Source organism: Electrophorus electricus, chromosome 2, assembly GCF_013358815.1.
Source record: "Electrophorus electricus isolate fEleEle1 chromosome 2, fEleEle1.pri, whole genome shotgun sequence".
Taxonomy (NCBI): domain Eukaryota; kingdom Metazoa; phylum Chordata; class Actinopteri; order Gymnotiformes; family Gymnotidae; genus Electrophorus; species Electrophorus electricus.
The window spans coordinates 910,038-927,073 of record NC_049536.1 but is presented as its reverse complement, the minus strand read 5'-3'; the positions used below and the strand labels follow the sequence as shown (position 1 = coordinate 927,073).

General features: G+C 39.3%; 2 long non-coding RNA genes and 1 gene segment (V, D, J or C); all 3 read right to left on the bottom strand.

Annotated features, from left to right (window-relative positions):
- Positions 1-3,847: 3,847 nt before the first annotated feature.
- The window catches only part of LOC118240975, a 27,601-nt gene continuing 14,412 nt past the window's right edge, over positions 3,848-17,036 (bottom strand). The window contains exon 3 of the long non-coding RNA XR_004775746.1: positions 3,848-3,916. This is a non-coding gene — a long non-coding RNA (uncharacterized LOC118240975). The remainder of the gene's footprint in view (positions 3,917-17,036) is intronic.
- LOC118240970 lies at positions 7,532-13,424 on the bottom strand. The gene is made up of 2 exons (XR_004775736.1): positions 12,986-13,424; positions 7,532-7,698 (listed from the first exon to the last, which is right to left on the bottom strand). It is a non-coding gene; the product is annotated as an uncharacterized LOC118240970 (long non-coding RNA).
- On the bottom strand, positions 10,833-12,977 carry LOC118240961. The segment is given in 2 exon segments: positions 10,833-11,152; positions 12,611-12,977. Coding segments are annotated over 2 exon segments (456 nt in total).

Below are 17,036 nucleotides of genomic sequence, written 5' to 3'. Positions count from 1 at the left end.
GTCCTGCTGAATATACTGCTCCATCACTCGGTTTTCCTACTGAGATAAAGGGTAAACCTTACACTGAGGAGGGCAGGTGTTATCCAGTAGTTTGACGGAGCAGTCGGTTTTTCTGTGTGGGGGAAGCTGTGTGGCCTTTACTGGGCTGAATACCTCAGTGAGGTCTTGATAGAGAGCTGGGATGGAGATGTCAGACTCAGCGCTGGACTCTTGATGGAGGTGAACTGGGATGGCAGGACCACTGAGGTGAGGCAGTGATGTGGCAATGGGGTGAACATTCAAGAATGTTGTTGCTCTGCAAGGAAATGAGGGGGTGGTGAGTGTGTAACCAGGGTAGTCCTCAACTGATGGGATGAGAGGTGTGTAGTGTGTAGTGTAGTGTAGTGTAGTGTGTAGTGTAGTGTAGTGCAGTGTAGTGTGTAGTGTAGTGTAGTGTGTAGTGTAATGTAGTGTAGTGTAGTGTGTAGTGTAGTGTAGTGTAGTGTGTAGTGTAATGTAGTGTAGTGTAGTGTAGTGTGTAGTGTAGTGTAGTGTAGTGTAGTGTGTAGTGTAATGTAGTGTAGTGTGTAGAGTGTAGTGTAGTAGAGTGTAGTGTAGTGTAGTGTAGTGTAGTGTGTAGTGTGTAGTGTGTAGTGTAGTGTAGTGTGTAGTGTGTAGTGTAGTGTAGTGTGTAGTGTGGTGTGGTGTAGTGTAGTGTGGTGTGTAGTATAGTGTAGTGTAGTGTGGTGTGTAGTATAGTGTAGTGTAATGTGGTGTGTAGTGTAGTGTAGTGTGGTGTAGTGTAGTGTGTAGTGTAGTGTGTAGTGTAGTGTAGGTTGTAGTGTGGTGTGTAGTATACTGTAGTGTAGTGTAGTGTATTGTAGTGTAGTGTATTGTAGTGTAGTGTAGTCTAGTGTAGTGTGTAGTGTAGTGTAGTGTAGTGTAGTGTGGTGTAGTGTACTGTAGTAGTGTGTAGTGTGGTGTTGTGTAGTGTAGTGCGGTCCTGGGCAGGAGTAGGTGTGTCCCTCCTGCTGGATGACCAGCCTACCGTGACAAGAGGGGGAATCAATAACTAATAAAGAAACGTGTTCTGTATGGAGGGTACTGGTCTATGATATGATAAGATCAGAAAAGACTTTATTATCATTGTACTTGTACAACAAAACAGGTAGCTCACAGCATCATTAAAAATAATAAAAAAATGTAATAGAAATAGAATGGCAATTTAAAAATAAACATTTGCAGGGCTTCATATGTATACAGCAGACATGGAAAGTGCAAAAATGATGTGTGAACAAGAAGTGTAAACAGTGAGGTGAGTGTAGGAATATGGAGGGTGTTGTTAAACATGTTCTCTTTACTAAGAATAAGGTTTTTCTTATTTAGTTCATTTAATCAGGCTAATGATACACTCACCACCACAAGAGGAATGAATGTTAGGTGGTGTTGGTGTAGCTGCAGGGAGAGTGAGCCACCAACCTGGACAGCAGGGGGCGACATAATCCACCTCAGCAGGCCTAGAGAGAGAGAGAGAGAGAGAGAGAGAGAGAGAGAGAGAGAGAGAGCACTGGGGTGTCACTCAGATTTGCATTACCATGGCTGGGTGATTCTCTTTCTCCCAGAATAGAGCCACACTTTCACCAGATGTTCGATCTCTTCAGATAAGCTCAGGCACAAGAAACTGCCTGGTAACATTAATAAAGATCTTAATTTCTTATAAAAGAGCAGACAATGTCCAAAATGAAGCTTTATTTCAGTGGAAGTAACAGAAATGCCAGGACACAGAACAGAATACAGACAGAGCTGCTGCATTCTGCTCTCCTACACTGGTCAGAACTCCCTCCTTCACCTCTGAGACATCCACAGTCCAGCTTACCACTCACTGAGTTTAGTGCCTCATCCATAGTGATACATTCTAATGAAGCTGTCATTCAAAAACCTCTTTGACTTTATAGCAACTAGATACACAACCCTAAGCTTCATATTTCAGAAATGGATCATTTTTAAATATTTAATTACTTTTCCCATCTTTACCCAAACTATTTACATTTTATGGCATTTAGTTGACACTTTTATTCAAAGCAACTTACAGTTATGAGTGAACACAATTTGAGGGTTAAGGGTCTTGCTCAGTTGCCCAACAGTGGGGACTTGAACTGGTGACCTTTTGATGAGTAGACAAGTACCTTAACCACTGAGCTACCATACATAATATAACACACACCCCATGACACTGTCCTAATATTTAATGAATATTAATAATCTAGTTTAGTTTGTATTGCCATGACAGCTAAGAGAGGAGGAATTTGGTATAATTTTTTATACAGTTGCTTAAGCTTCATTTTGAAAACAGGGCTCATTTTGTCAGATCACTACACACATTTCACATAGCAACATAAACGTAGCAGAACACCTCAGTTCATTTGCAAAATAATTTATACAATAACATGACAATTTGATGATGTTGTGTAATCTGTTTAACGTGAGTGTGTGGACTGTGATGATGGTGTGTAGTCTGTCAAATGTGAGTGTGGAGACTGTGATCATGGTGTGTAGTCTGTCTAAAGTGAGTGTCTAGACTGTGTTGCTGTAAGGACCCAGGTTGCCATGGCAATGGACTCCATTCTGTGTGATTGTAGCCACATTGTGATGTTACCACCACGCTGGCCCTGGACATTCAAAATAGCTCTGTGGCCAGTGATGTTTTTCACTCTCCTTACGTTTGTCAGGTTAAGTCCAGACAACATTGTGTTGACCTGATAGAAACGTACTTGTAAAAAGGTTGTGTGCAGCAAACAATACTGAGGTGAACACATCACATGAATACATTACATACTTCCATATATTTATACTGCAGGTCTTTTACTTAAAGACAGATAAACTAGTAGAAGTGACATCATGTTAGATTTCTGTGTCTAATGTAGAGAAGTGTGTTTAGTAGAAGTGGTTTGTGTGTGTGTAGTGGTTTGATTAAAGTCTGAGGCTGAGACGTTTGCTTATAGTTCTGCTTTGCTTTCTGAGTGTCAGGTTTCACTAACTGTAAGTTATTTTTAATCATAGTGTGTAATGAAACATAAAAAACTAATACAGAGACGCCACAGAGAGTATTTGGTAGATGTGTAATAATACAGAGAGACCACAGAGAGTATTTGGTAGACGTGTATTAATACAGAGACGCCACAGAGAGTATTTGGTAGACGTGTAATAATACAGAGAGGCCACAGAGAGTATTTGGTAGATGTGTATTAATACAGGGAGGTAACTTTGCATGTACAGAACCTGCAGTGCTCTGGGAGTGTTTATAGTCCTGTGAGTTTAACACTTCATGACTGAGAGCTGCCTGCCCCAGCAACTTCACCCACAGCAACCATGACTTTGATCCCCATCTTCATCTGCACGCTGGTCCTCTGGACTCAAGGTAGGATTTAAATAAGTTGAACGAATTAAATCAGATAAAATCACTTAAAGTCAGTGAATGATTAAATATTTTAATCGTAGATGGACATATTCCCTTTCTTATTCCTGCATTTTCTTTCATCCTGAATCCAAATGTCAGGTCATTGTAATTCTCTCATGTTCTGTCATGATTCATAATGACTTCATATTCATTGTTTTTTTTACAGAATCCATGTGTCAGGTGACTGTGACTCAGACTCCTGCAGTGAAATCTGCTCTTCCAGGAGACACAGTCACCATCAGCTGTAGAACAAACCCTGCAGTGTATGGTGATGCCTGTCTAGCCTGGTACCTGCAGAAACCTGGAGAAGCTCCTAAACTCCTGATCTACCTTGCAGATCAGGTAGAATCAGGAACTCCAGCTCGTTTCAGTGGTAGTGGATATGGATCTGACTTCACTCTGACCATCAGAGGAGTCCAGACTGAAGATGCAGGAGATTATTACTGTCAGAGTTACCATGAGATCAGTAGTACAGATCTGCTCACACAGTGTTAGAGAGTCATACAAAAACCTCCCTCAGTCAGACTGCACAGAGACTGCACTGCTGCAGGTGTTGAGGGGAAGGATGTGATACAGCACAATGACACACTCTATGGAGGAGAGGAACCACAACACACTTTCAACTAAACACACAAACTGACAAATGAAGATAGAATGTACCCAGTGTTATGCGAAGACTAATTACATGGCGCTGAATCTCACCGCTGTGCTACTGCCCATGTGTTAGCGGCACATTTGCTGAACTGGAGACTGGTGCAGTCTGTTAAACATATTATGGGTAAATATTCTCTATTGTAGAACCCAAAAGTATTTACCATCTTTTCACAAAACCTTTTCATGACATATTTTATGTTGATATCACCTCTAAGAATGATGCACATATCAGGATTCATGGAGACACACAGAACCACAGCAACAGTGTCTCTGGTCCTGCCAGTGTCTCTCAGTCTCCTGGTTAAACTCCTGATAACAGGAGCAGGTAACAGTTAACCAGCTGGAGATTTGCTAAAAGGACATTACTGATGCAGCAGCTTCACTCTCACAACTACAGGAAGCACAGGAGTGTGTGTGTGTGTGTGTGTGTGTGTGTGTGTGTGTGTGTGTGTGTGTGTGTGAGAGAGAGAGAGAGAGAGAGAGAGAGCAGTGGGGTGAAGCAGATTTGCATTAACAGGCTTGAGTAGTTAGTTCCTTCCTAAAATAAAACAAAACTTTACCAGATGTTCAGCTTTTATTAGCCAAACTCACTCAAGCACAACAAACTGCAGATCAGTGTTTCCTTATAAGAGGTGTAATGAATTTATACATTGTAAAGTCATTGTAACAAAATGACGATGAAAACTCCATATAGACTGTTGACTTAATTTATGTAACAACCTTGAGAGAGAACATGTGAGAACCCCCAGTCAAGTCTTACAGATACGTGCTATATCTGGACACAGGCAGACTCCTGCATGCTGATTGGTCCAGCCACCAAAACTCTTGCAGCTATGATAGCGCATGGCAGACAAACAGGACATTTATTCAAATGATCTACTTACGTTATTCATACAGTTTTTTCACTTAAAGCCACCAACTGATTTTGAGATCGTACAGCTCCACTCCTCCTCCACTTCTTCTCAGGATTCTTTGCTAAGGGCGAGGGTGCTGCTGTGACCATCATAGCAGGTCTTGTCTTCTTCTACACTGATAGGAGCCTCAAAGCGCTTTGATGGCTTATTCTTATCTAGAATATGTACTGCACAGTTTAACAGAATAAGTGTCAATGCAACTGCTGCAGTCAACTACAGAATAATGGTACTGTAGCCATAGACTCTAAATATGTATGATTTCCCATTGATAAAACAACATAAAAATCATGTTTCACATTAAAATCTATGATACATTTTACCAATACAGGTAAACAGCACTATAAAAGAAATACTTTAGTTACTTTACCAGAATTACATTTACATTTAGGTAAATTGCATTTACTTAAAACATCACTCGGATTTTCACTATCTGGTCAGTGTGTCAAGTGTCTGGGTCAGGGATAAAAACTTTAAAAATGTGCACATTCACTATATGTTAGATTCAAATTCATTAAGGTGCATTTAAATGTCATGCACTTTCTGGTAAATTCCAAACTGCATTTCATTGTACTGTAATTACATTTCTGCTCTTATCCAGAGCGACTTACAAAAGTATTTTTTCATCTATTCAGAAAGTGCAACCTAACCAGTACAGTAGGTTATAGTCAAAGGTACCATAAACTAAGATATCGCTAGATACAGTCAATGCTGAAACCTTGAGAGAGTTACAGGATGAGCACAAGTACTATACTGATTATTAACATTAAGTGCAATAAACTATGTGCTAGAACAATTATTACGTTTACTGTGTACAATGACAATAAATGTCTATCTATCTATCTATCTATCTATCTATCTATCTATCTATCTATGAGAATAATGTAATTAATGCATTGAATTTCAGAATAATTATTTGACAATGTTTAATATTAAAAGTCCTCTACAGCGATTCCAATAAAGTCACTGCACATAAACCTCTGTCATGCTACAGTAATTGTACATAACACACAGGCTCACAATTCTAACTGCATTAAAATTAGTAAGTTTGTTCTGCACGTCTGATGGTCAGATATAGAGTACCCGTGTCTGATCTTTTCTCAGTATGACAGTGGGTGCTTCTGATTTGTATGCAACGTAACAATAATAAAACAATCCCTCTGAGAATTTCAAAAATACCAAACCCACAAATAAAAATTAGTTTACTGTTATTGTAATGCTGAGCGGTAGTGAAGCGGACACCAGTGCGGGGAAGAGCGAGATTTATTAAGGGCAAACCTAAAATCAGAGTCGTTGTAGTAGTCCAGGGTCATAGAGTCAACACGGAGAGCATGAGAATACATGACAAAACAAACACACACAAAGGCAAACAGGGGAAGCAGGCTAGAACAGAGGCTAGGAAACACGAAGGCTAGGATTAACACAATGAACCTAAACGCGAACACAATAAACAGCCAAGACACAAGGAACACGACAGGGTTTAAATACATGAATTTAAGAAGGTAGAACCGAGGGACAGGTGTGAGCAATCAAATGAAGGGCAGAGAAAACTAAACTATGGCATGGTACTAAAATACAAAAGACAGGGAAAACAGAACATGGAAGCTGGGAGGGACTGATCGTGACAGTTATCTTTATGGTTTGAATTGTAAAATCAAATTGAGAATTTTGCTAGAGGCACTTGATAGAGTCATGACACTTTGCATGTGCAGCACCTGCTTCAGTGCTCTGGGAGTGTTTATAGTCCTGTGAGTTTAACACTTCATGACAGAGAGCTGCCTGCCCCAGCAACTTCACCCACAGCAACCATGACTTTGATCCCCATCTTCATCTACACACTGGTCCTCTGGACTCAAGGTAACACAGCTTTATATTTTACATGGCATCTGGATAAGAAGAAACCAACCACAGAAAACACAACATATCAGGTATATGTGGATGAGGTATATATTTATCTGATTAAATTAGTGATTGTTTTTTTCAGACTGCCGTGGTCAGGTTACTGTGACTCAGACTCCTGCAGTGAAATCTGCTCTTCCAGGAGACACAGTCACCATCAGCTGTAGAACAAACCCTGCAGTGTATTATCACAGCAGCAATGGACATTATCTACACTGGTCAATGCAGAAACCTGGAGAAGCTCCTAAACTCCTGATTACATATGTGAAAACATTACAGTCAGGAACTCCAGCTCGTTTCAGTGGTAGTGGATCTGGATCTGACTTTACTCTGACCATCAGAGGAGTCCAGACTGAAGATGCAGGAGATTATTACTGTCAGAGTTACCATAGTGGTGGTGTGTTCACACAGTGTTAGAGAGTCGTACAAAAACCTCCCTCAGTCAGACTGCACAGAGACTGCACTGCTGCAGCTGGGTCCTACTGCAGGTGTTGAGGGGGAGGATGTGATACAGAACAATGACACACTCTGAGGAGGAGAGATGCCCCATCACACTCACTCACTACTGAACAACACACATCTAAAGAAAATCATTCTTCTAGGAACCACAACACACTGACTCACAACAATACAATGTTAGAATTGACTTTTATTTTGTATGTGTTTGGTATTACATCTGAAAAACTGTACAAACTGTATGTGGATGGTTAAACATATTATCTATGCCCATGAGCTGATCCAGGATCAGTGTATCTGGTTCCTCTTCACTGAGTCCCTAATCCCTTCAGACAGCTGCATCTGAAAAAAATGACACCCCATTTTTATTATTCCTCTGGAGAAGTCATCAATCTGCTGATGGAGCTCCTTCCAGTTTCCTCTGTTGTGTCCAGTTTACCCCTGTCTCTCTCCAGTTTACCCCTGTATCTAGTTTATTCCTGCCTACCACCAGTTTATAACTCAATAATTTGCTATACTAACATTAGTAAGACCTATTGTCATGAATCCTATAGAAACATACAACAGTACTAATAATTAGACTGTGATCTTCTGGATGGAGATCTCAGAGGTTGTTCCTGGGATCTGCTGGAGCCGTTCTCCCAGTATGGGGGTCACAGCCCGTAGTGCTCTGCTTACTAGGGGACACAGTTCCCACATCCTTTGCATAGAGTCTCTCTCACTGGGGTTGCCTGTGTAGTAGCATTCCAACAGTCCTCTGTTCTCCTTTCTTGTCCATGAGTGTCCTGTAGTTGTTCCAGTACCCAGATTGTCTTGGTCCCCCAACATCTGACACGGACCTTGTTGACCCGGGCAACGTCCAAGCTGGTGTGACTCTCTTGTTTCGTTCTCTCATTCTCTCATTATTAGTGAGGTCGTCAGGTAGCATTAATGACCTTACCTAAGGGACCACACTAGAGACACCCCGTACTGATGTCAGTGTTGTAACCCACTGACTTCCAAGTGTCATAATGTACCCAAACATCTGCATGATAGTGATAGCTGTGCTCAGAAACCTCCTCCAGCTGTAGACTCAGAAACTGATCTGCTAATTAGCTGTTAATAGCTGCTATATAGCTGCTAATTCTGCACTCAGCTCAATTCATCAACTACAAACCATTACAGTACTGGGCAGGTTTCTCTTTTTGTTTAATATCCCCTTTGTTTAATTTCATCAAAAGATGAAAAATATCATATTAGTAGGATGTTTGGGTTTAGGCAGCAAACGTCACTATTATTAACACAAACACAAACAGATGAAAACTGCGCAGGTGCACAGTTTTCCCACGATGAATCTCACCTCTTTGGCATAATAATAATAATAATAATAATAATAATAATAATAATAATAATAATAATAATAATACTTTTTCCTGTGTAATTAAATAACAGAATAATGCAGTAAGAAATGTCTCAGCAAACATGCAGATCTCCATAGTCATGCTAAAACCTACTGAAATGCAAATCAAGGGAAAATATAGTTGCCCAATATAACACACACACACACACACGCACACACACGCACACACACACACACACACACACACACACGCACACCTGCTCCAGTCTGTACTGTTAGTCAGATTTACATGGGCAGGGTGGCCTTCCAGAATAGAGCAGCACTGTGTCCAGATGTTCAGCATCCTCAGGGTGTGTGCCAATGACTTTGTCATCTGTTTATTTCTGTTATTATTTAGTGTGAATGTCCTTGGTTTCTTAAATAAAAGTGATTTCAGTTATTGCTTTTTATATTTTTAGTTTTTAAATAAATTCTTTAAAGATATATTATAAAAATAATGGAAACATGTCAATCTGAAAATCATTAACCCAAAATGAAAATTCTGCCTTCAAAATGTCCCTGTTGTTCCATGAACTATCACTAATCTCTTCATATGGGGAAAATAACTGAAAAGACAATATTATATTCCAAATCTATAAAAATAATTTATATATATAATCAATAAGTTGCATTATTTATATAGTAAAAAAGTTTATTTATGTAATCAACTAATTTAGCTTAAAGGACAGTCATTTAGAAAATGTTCAGTGGCTGTAACTTTGGACTTTTGGGGCTGAATCTCACTCTTTTCTGCTTAATTGTATAGTTTGAAAAGGACAAATTTTCCTCTGTTTTTTTTCCCCCAGCCTTATTTTAATTCTTAACAAACTTAACAAATTCTCCCCCACATTCTGTGGCTACTCTTTCTGACTAGTAATGTTTTTCAACATTTAAAACATTTTGGACTTTTATTCATCTTCAGGAGATTCTGTCCTGTTTAGAGGTGATGTAAGCACACACTAAAGCACTAATCACCATGTCTGTGCCTTCATCTGATTATTCTCAGCCATTGTGCAACATTTCTACCAACACATACTTTGCATGTCCATTCTAAATCTTTATTAACAAGTAAAGGTAAAAAGTGAAGATCTTTAGGGGGTGAAGTTAAATAACCTCAATGCACTTACTTAAATAAACTTACTACACAACAAGATGACTTAATGCCACCAACTGAAACAATGACTTTTTGAAAAACTGACTGAAATCTTTCAGTAAAATTCTCTCTCACACACAAACGCATGGCCCGCTCTACGCCCTCTGCCGCCCCCACAACACACACACACACACACACACACACACACACACACACACACACACACACACACACACTGAGTTGGGCTGTGTATAAGGTGAGTGGGGTGTATGTATGTTAAACCTGTACAGGCAATGCAGATTTCTGACACCCAGAACTGAGCAGCACTGTGTCCAGGTTTCCAGTGTCTTAGAGCAGCAAACCTTTAGCTCAGTAACACACACACACGCGCACACACACACACAGAGTCGGGGTGGATATCAGGTGAGTGGGGTGTATGTATGTTAAACCTGTACTGGGTAACTTAGAGCAATACACATTTAGTTCAGTAACACTGTGTGATAAACCAGGCTGTGTCATAATAGCACTGTGTGACTCAATTAATAAAAAAAAACATGTACCAAATATTAAGCAGTTCTTTGTTATTACACTTAATACATTGTGATATAGTGATAGGGCTACAGATGGTTTGTCCCCCAGCCCCTGATGTTCCTAAAATATACCAACTTACTCGTGTTACAGTTTCTAGTGAATGAAACATGTTGAAATGTCTTATTTTTTGCTTCATTCTTTACCGTGATTAATGAAATGGCAGCTGTATCAAAGTTTAATCCTATACCTCATCACACATTAGTATTTCTGCAGAACAGAAATTTAGGACTAAAGGTATTTATTCTTATGAGTAATCTTGTGAGAAATGTTTTAAATAAGAGACTATAATATTTATTCAAATTTTTTTTATTTCATTTTGACCAATAAACAGAGGAACATTTGAGTAATAAACACAGACTAAACACAGCACATTAATGAGTGAGAGGAGCACACTTCAGTACACATGTGGGAGTTTCACGCCTCAGCACACTGCTCTCTACTCAGTGTCTGTGTGACAGGAGACTGGGAGTCCTTGGTGGCCTCACAGGTCACTGTCTTCTTCAGCCACTCCTCCTTCTGGAGGGTCAGGGTGCTGCTCCAGCTGTAGAGGCCGTCCTTCTGCAGAAGCCCGGAGCTCTGGCTCACCCCCGAGCTCCAGCTGCTACCAGCCACCTTCCAGCTCAGCTTCCAGTCTGAGGGGAAGCCCTTGTTGGCCAGACACACGAGTGTGACCTTCTCCTGCTGCAGCTGTACACTGGAGGGGGGCAGGACCGTGAGGGTGGGCGGGGCGTCACCTAGGAGACACAACACAGTCTACAGTTCAGACAGGCAGGAACCGTTAGCAGGAAAATCAGTTGTGTTTCACTTCCTCTTTTTGTGGAACTGAAATCACAAATATATTATATAATGTTCAATGGGCATTAAAACCCTGGACAGTATATTTAATTTATGAACCATTTAAATCAATATAATGTATAGTCATACATAGATTAAAATGGAAGTATATTTAACAGGCGGTGATTGTTCAGTATGCGAGTATGACGGTTAAAGTGCTTTGCATCAACAACCTCCAGTCAGGGACAAACACTTATACTAATGAAAATTAACCCAGTAGGCAGAATAAAGGATTGCTGGCGGATATTGCTGAAACATTTATGCTTTTACTAAAAAAACGCTAATAATGTGGGTCGATTTACACTAAAAGCTCGCAACACCACTGTTACGGTTAGGATAAATGCGCTAATAAAATCACCTTTAATGCGCTTTAATAAAGAGACCTTTATTACAAACAATACCTACTTAAAACTGTGATTTACTGGGAATAAAAAGTGAAGTTCTTCTTACGTCCAGTGTCCTACATACTAACTTCGTTTAAGGTCCGTACATAAACCTGCTCTAAACACACTGCCGTCTCCTCTCTTTACAGCGCGTAGTTTAGCTTCAGAGTTAGTGAACGATACAACCCCAAAGACGCTTGTTTTTCTTTTCTTTTTTGTAATGAAAGAAGTTATTAAAGATACTACATACATGCAATATACAATTAGAAATAAAGATAGAAAAACAAAGACAGAAACTAAATTAATTTTGAGTAAGGAGTGAAAGTAACTTAAATCCAAGAGTTTTGTCCCTCTAAAACTGTGTGTATGAAACTGAATTCGGTGCTCCCTTTAAACTATTTCAGACTTATATCGTTATTGTTCATGCGTTAGATATATGTAGACTCTGTAGAATCACAGCAATTGATTACAAAAATTGTGTTTTTAGAGATATTTTTCATATTCTTGTACGCTAATAACAACGTTTAAGGCAACATCCAGGTCAAGATAATTTATCTAAAGACATACATTATTGTGTTCTAGATGTATATTATAAGAACTTGAGTATTTGTAACAGCTAACGTTTTGATCTTCAGTATGCGAGTATTACGGTATAAGTGAACTGCACCGATAAAATCCAGTCATGCACCGTTATTACTACCTTTTAAAATGAACCCAGCATGCAGATGAAGGCTTGTTGAGAGACAGTTCTGAAACATGTATGTTTTTACTACTGAACGACACTTAAGAAACTTTCCATCGGTATAAATTAAAAAGTCGATATTGCTAACGACATAGCAACGGTTATTATATATGAAGATACTTAAAAAAGTCACAATTAGTCTATAAAAGATTACGGGTGGTTTACAGAACCACGTTTATTGACGTGCTTAGACAACGTGGATTAATTGTGAAGAAAACTTAAAGTCTACTTACGTCCAACTGATAGTTTTGTTCCGCCACCGAAAGTCCACCACAGAGCTACAATCTCGTTTACTGTCCGTACAAAAACCTCCTGATCTAAACACGCCGCTCTCTCCACTATATACCGCCTAATATGGAGCTTTGACATTAATGCTTTAGAAAACTCATAAACTTACCCAAACGCTTTTCAGATTTTTTAAATAGTTAAACAAACTACAAACATACATTATATTATTAGATAAATTACCTCGTAATAGCTGTTGCACCGTAAACCACAAGAAATGCAACCGCAACATGTTTTAAGTCTCCATCATTATCAAACATCAAACATATCGGTTATAATTTCAGAAAATACCAACTTTTGGATAAGCAGTGAAAGTTACTTACGTCCAACTGAGAGCTTTGTGCCGCCACCAAAAGTCCTCCACAGTGATACAAGCTCGCTCAGTGGTCGTACAAAAACCTCCTGCTGTAAAGAAGCCGCTCACTCTGACCTTTAGAAAGCCTTTTACAAAACAATAATGAACTGCTACAATTTTTAATTGTTAAAATATGCAGGGAAATATCTAGGCATTAAAAAGACTAAAAATAAATGAATTTCTTGCAGCCCATATATTTTTCCTTTGGTTCGTTTTTCGAATGTTAAAATTAGTCTTAATTTGTATTATCAAAATATCTGTTCACTAAAATATTAAAAAATATTTTATTGTAAAATAACGTTTTGAGAGTTCATTTCTGGACGTGTTAATATAACTTTACAAAACCAATAATCAATGCTGAGATAAGTGAAGATTCTATCTGAAGGGCCCTGTTAACTTTACTGTGAAATTCAACTATATAACCAAATAATGATCCAATAAATTATTTATTTATTTATTGCCTTGATTTTGTTTGGCAGCATCTTCAATACAAACAAATATGAAACCAAAGAATCATCAAAAACCACAGTCACAGAGAGTGACACTGTAAACAAACAAAATTTAAGATGCATTGAACAATGTGAGGCTGCCCTCCACTGGTTCTTGAGAAAGCACTACAATAATCTGAAAGTCCAGATTGCAGTAATTGTACTAGGAACTTGATAAGTAAGCATATCATAAATTGAAAAGACTACATTTTTGTTCAGAAATAACTAAATGTAATTATAATTAAGAACCTTTAAACTGAATTTAAGAAAATATGCAAAAACAGAGACAATGCCCTAAGGCTTCAGTGGATTAAACAGATTATCCATGTACATGATCTGATCCAGGATCAGTGTATCTGATTCCTCCCCACTGAGACCTTCCGGTTCCTCACTGAGTCCTCAATCCTCTCAGACAGCTGAAGACCCTGACGTCCACATACCTGGCGATGACGACACCCACGTGCCACATCTTCCCTTCCTACGGGTATAAAAGGGTCCTGAAGACTGTATTAGGAAGTTTCATGCTCAATCTTGTGTTTTCATTTGTGTGTTTGTTCTTTGCTGTTCTGAGTGTTCTGTGCTCTGACCCTGTTAGTCTACTCCCACAGTGAGATTCGCTTTGGCCTTCTGCTTGTTCTGTTGCCCTTATATCTAGTGTATATAGTGTATACAGTGTCTATATTCTCGTGCATATAGTTTGTGTTCACTTATGTCACTTCACATCAGGTGTAGGATGGGGTGCTGTTTGTTTTGCAGTTTGGGGTTTGTCTCTGTTTTGTGTCTGGTGAGGGAGATAGGAAAGTGTGTATGTGTTTTGGTTTTCTCATCTTGTTTTCGTTAGGTTATGCAGTTCCACTTTGGTCAGTCAGTTTCTTTATTTTTGTTTGCTGATTTACCATTTTCATTGTTGACCCACCTGAAGTCTGTCTGGTGTTATTTGTGCCTATTGTATTACACTCTTATATCATTTACATTTACATTTACATTTACGGCATTTAGCAGACGCTCTTATCCAGAGCGACTTACAAAAGTGCTTTGTCATTTACTCATAGAATATATCCAAGTACAGTACAGTAGGTTAGAGTCCAATATACCAATGAACTAGAATACTGTAGAATACAGGGATCAATGCTGATACCTAGAAGTGCAAAATACGAGTAAACTAAATGGAACAAATCATTATATCATGTATTAAACTACAACAGTCACTGTTTCATCTCTGATTTGCTCCATTTAGTTTACTCACATATCCATCATTCACACTCAGTTGCATTTGCCATTTAAGCCCAACTCATCATTTGCTCATCTCTGTCACAGACCCTACCTGGACTGGGTCGTAACATAAATTAAGGGCTCATCCCTTTTTTGTTTGTGTGCTTTGTCTGGCATTTTTTCACTTTGTCCGGGGGGTGTGAGTTTATTGTTGGCTGTTGTGTTAGGATGGATACTTTCACAATAGTAGACTTCTCACTTTGCACTAATTTGGAGGTGTTTGATAGGTGTTGTTAAGACGGTCTTCACGCTACAGAGGATTTCTTTGATGTGGCGATACCTCAAGGTGGAGGTGAAGGCTGTTTTTTAGGAAGTCTTGGTAGTGGAGGGTATCCTGCCATAAAGAAATGAGGTCCCTGGGTTCCAGCTCAACCAGTGACATCTCCACCTTCAGCAGAGGCTAGTGGTGGGGATGAACCACAGTCAGAGTTGGGCGTAGAATCAGAGGAGTCTCCATCCAAACTGGAAGACCCTCACTTACTGATATGGCTGCGTGAGTTAGAGCTGCAAATGAAGAGGCAGGAGTATAACACAGTTGTTGCAGTCTTTGCTTCTCTGCCTGTGCCAAAAAGAGAAACCCATCCTTGCAAGACCATCCCATTACCCCACAGAAAAAGTGAAGTCCCTGGGAAACGGGAGTGTTTTTACTGTCACAGAAGAGGCCACTTGATAGCCGCTTGTTCAGATTTGATGCATAAAAACACATGAAAAATAAATGCGGTTGGTCTGTTTTGTCTGTCTGTTTTTGTTTATTGTTTGTTTGTTACAATTTAAAACCCAATTCATCATTTAATCATTTCTGTCACTGACCCTACCTAAACTGGGTCATAACATCTGTTTCAGCAACATGGATCTCTAGGTGCTTCAGGACACTGGACAGCTCCTAGAACAGAGCTAATCAGACCCAGGTGAAGCTCATCAGAGTGACACTCCTGAAATCACCCAATCCACTGATCTCCAATCAGCCCAGAGCCAGATGAAGAGCCAGCTGTACTGAGGGAGGAACTGCAGTTGTTTCACACATTGCTCATTTTCTTCTCAGAGGCAGACAGCCAGTGATCTCCAAATGTGCAGAGAACTGAATGAAGACGCAGATTTACAAAACACATCAGACTCTTACCCACACTTGCTCAATAATAAAGAGTTTTTCTGATATATTTGTCTGTGTTTACTATTTATTCTACAAAGTTTTGTATGGAAATAGCAAAGGTCACACTGCACAACTGAAATCAATAAGAAGAAACAATAAATGCCTCATTAGAAAAGCCGACTGATCATGTAATTAAAAGAGCTAAGCTTCTCAGTGTTTAGTTTTAAGTTAGCAATGACAAATACATATTTATTTTGTTCATTGAAGATCAGCCTGTGATAGACAGTGGAATATAATTTCTTTAAATAAGTGTGTTCTCTATTATCTGAGGTCTGTGCATTGGGAGAATCAAACATTTATAGATTACTAATATTTTGAAAGTCATAGCTTGTTAGGCTGTAATAGACATAATTTAATAATAAATGGGATTTGCTAGGTTCATTTCAGTTTATTCAATTGTGCTTGAACATTGTTTTTGATCATTGTTCCAGCTGGCAAACCCATGACATCACAGGGTCTGTCCAACAGAACACATCAAACTGAGCTAAGCTCAGCTTCATCTTAGCATAGAGCAGTTTTGTCTCAAAGCTGAAGTTGGTAGAGTAACTAAGCAGGACTTAATATCATCTTCTTTTGTGGAACCAAAAATGTCCAAAATGAGCTGGGAGGGTCTCAATAAGCCTGGATTATGGAGGTAGTGTCATGCAGCCCTCATGCTTCTTGCACAGTTTGCCTAATCATTCATGTAGGGCTCGTTTTATAATAAACAGCAGCTGGATCTTCACAGTGACTCTGGGTCAATGTTGTTACAGGGATGTAACCTGCTATGGGCAGAGAAGATCTCACCATGGAAGAGCAGGTGAGTAGCAGCCTGTGTAGAGTAGAGAGACTTGCTGTCTACTATGCACAGTCTTATACAATGGAAAAAGTCATTTATCTTGGCAAAGTTGAATAAGGAGAGTTTGGTACGTGGAACTGACATACTGTGAACCTCAAACACTGTTTACTCCTCTTTGAAATATAGATCCCACATAAGCCAATGTGGGCGGTAAAATGAGCCAGTTCCAATATCCTAGAATATTACACAACAGTCTTGACTCATTAATATTTATGCTCCTGAAATTTGCATACACCAGCCCGCATTCTAGCCCAGGTGACATTACCATCGA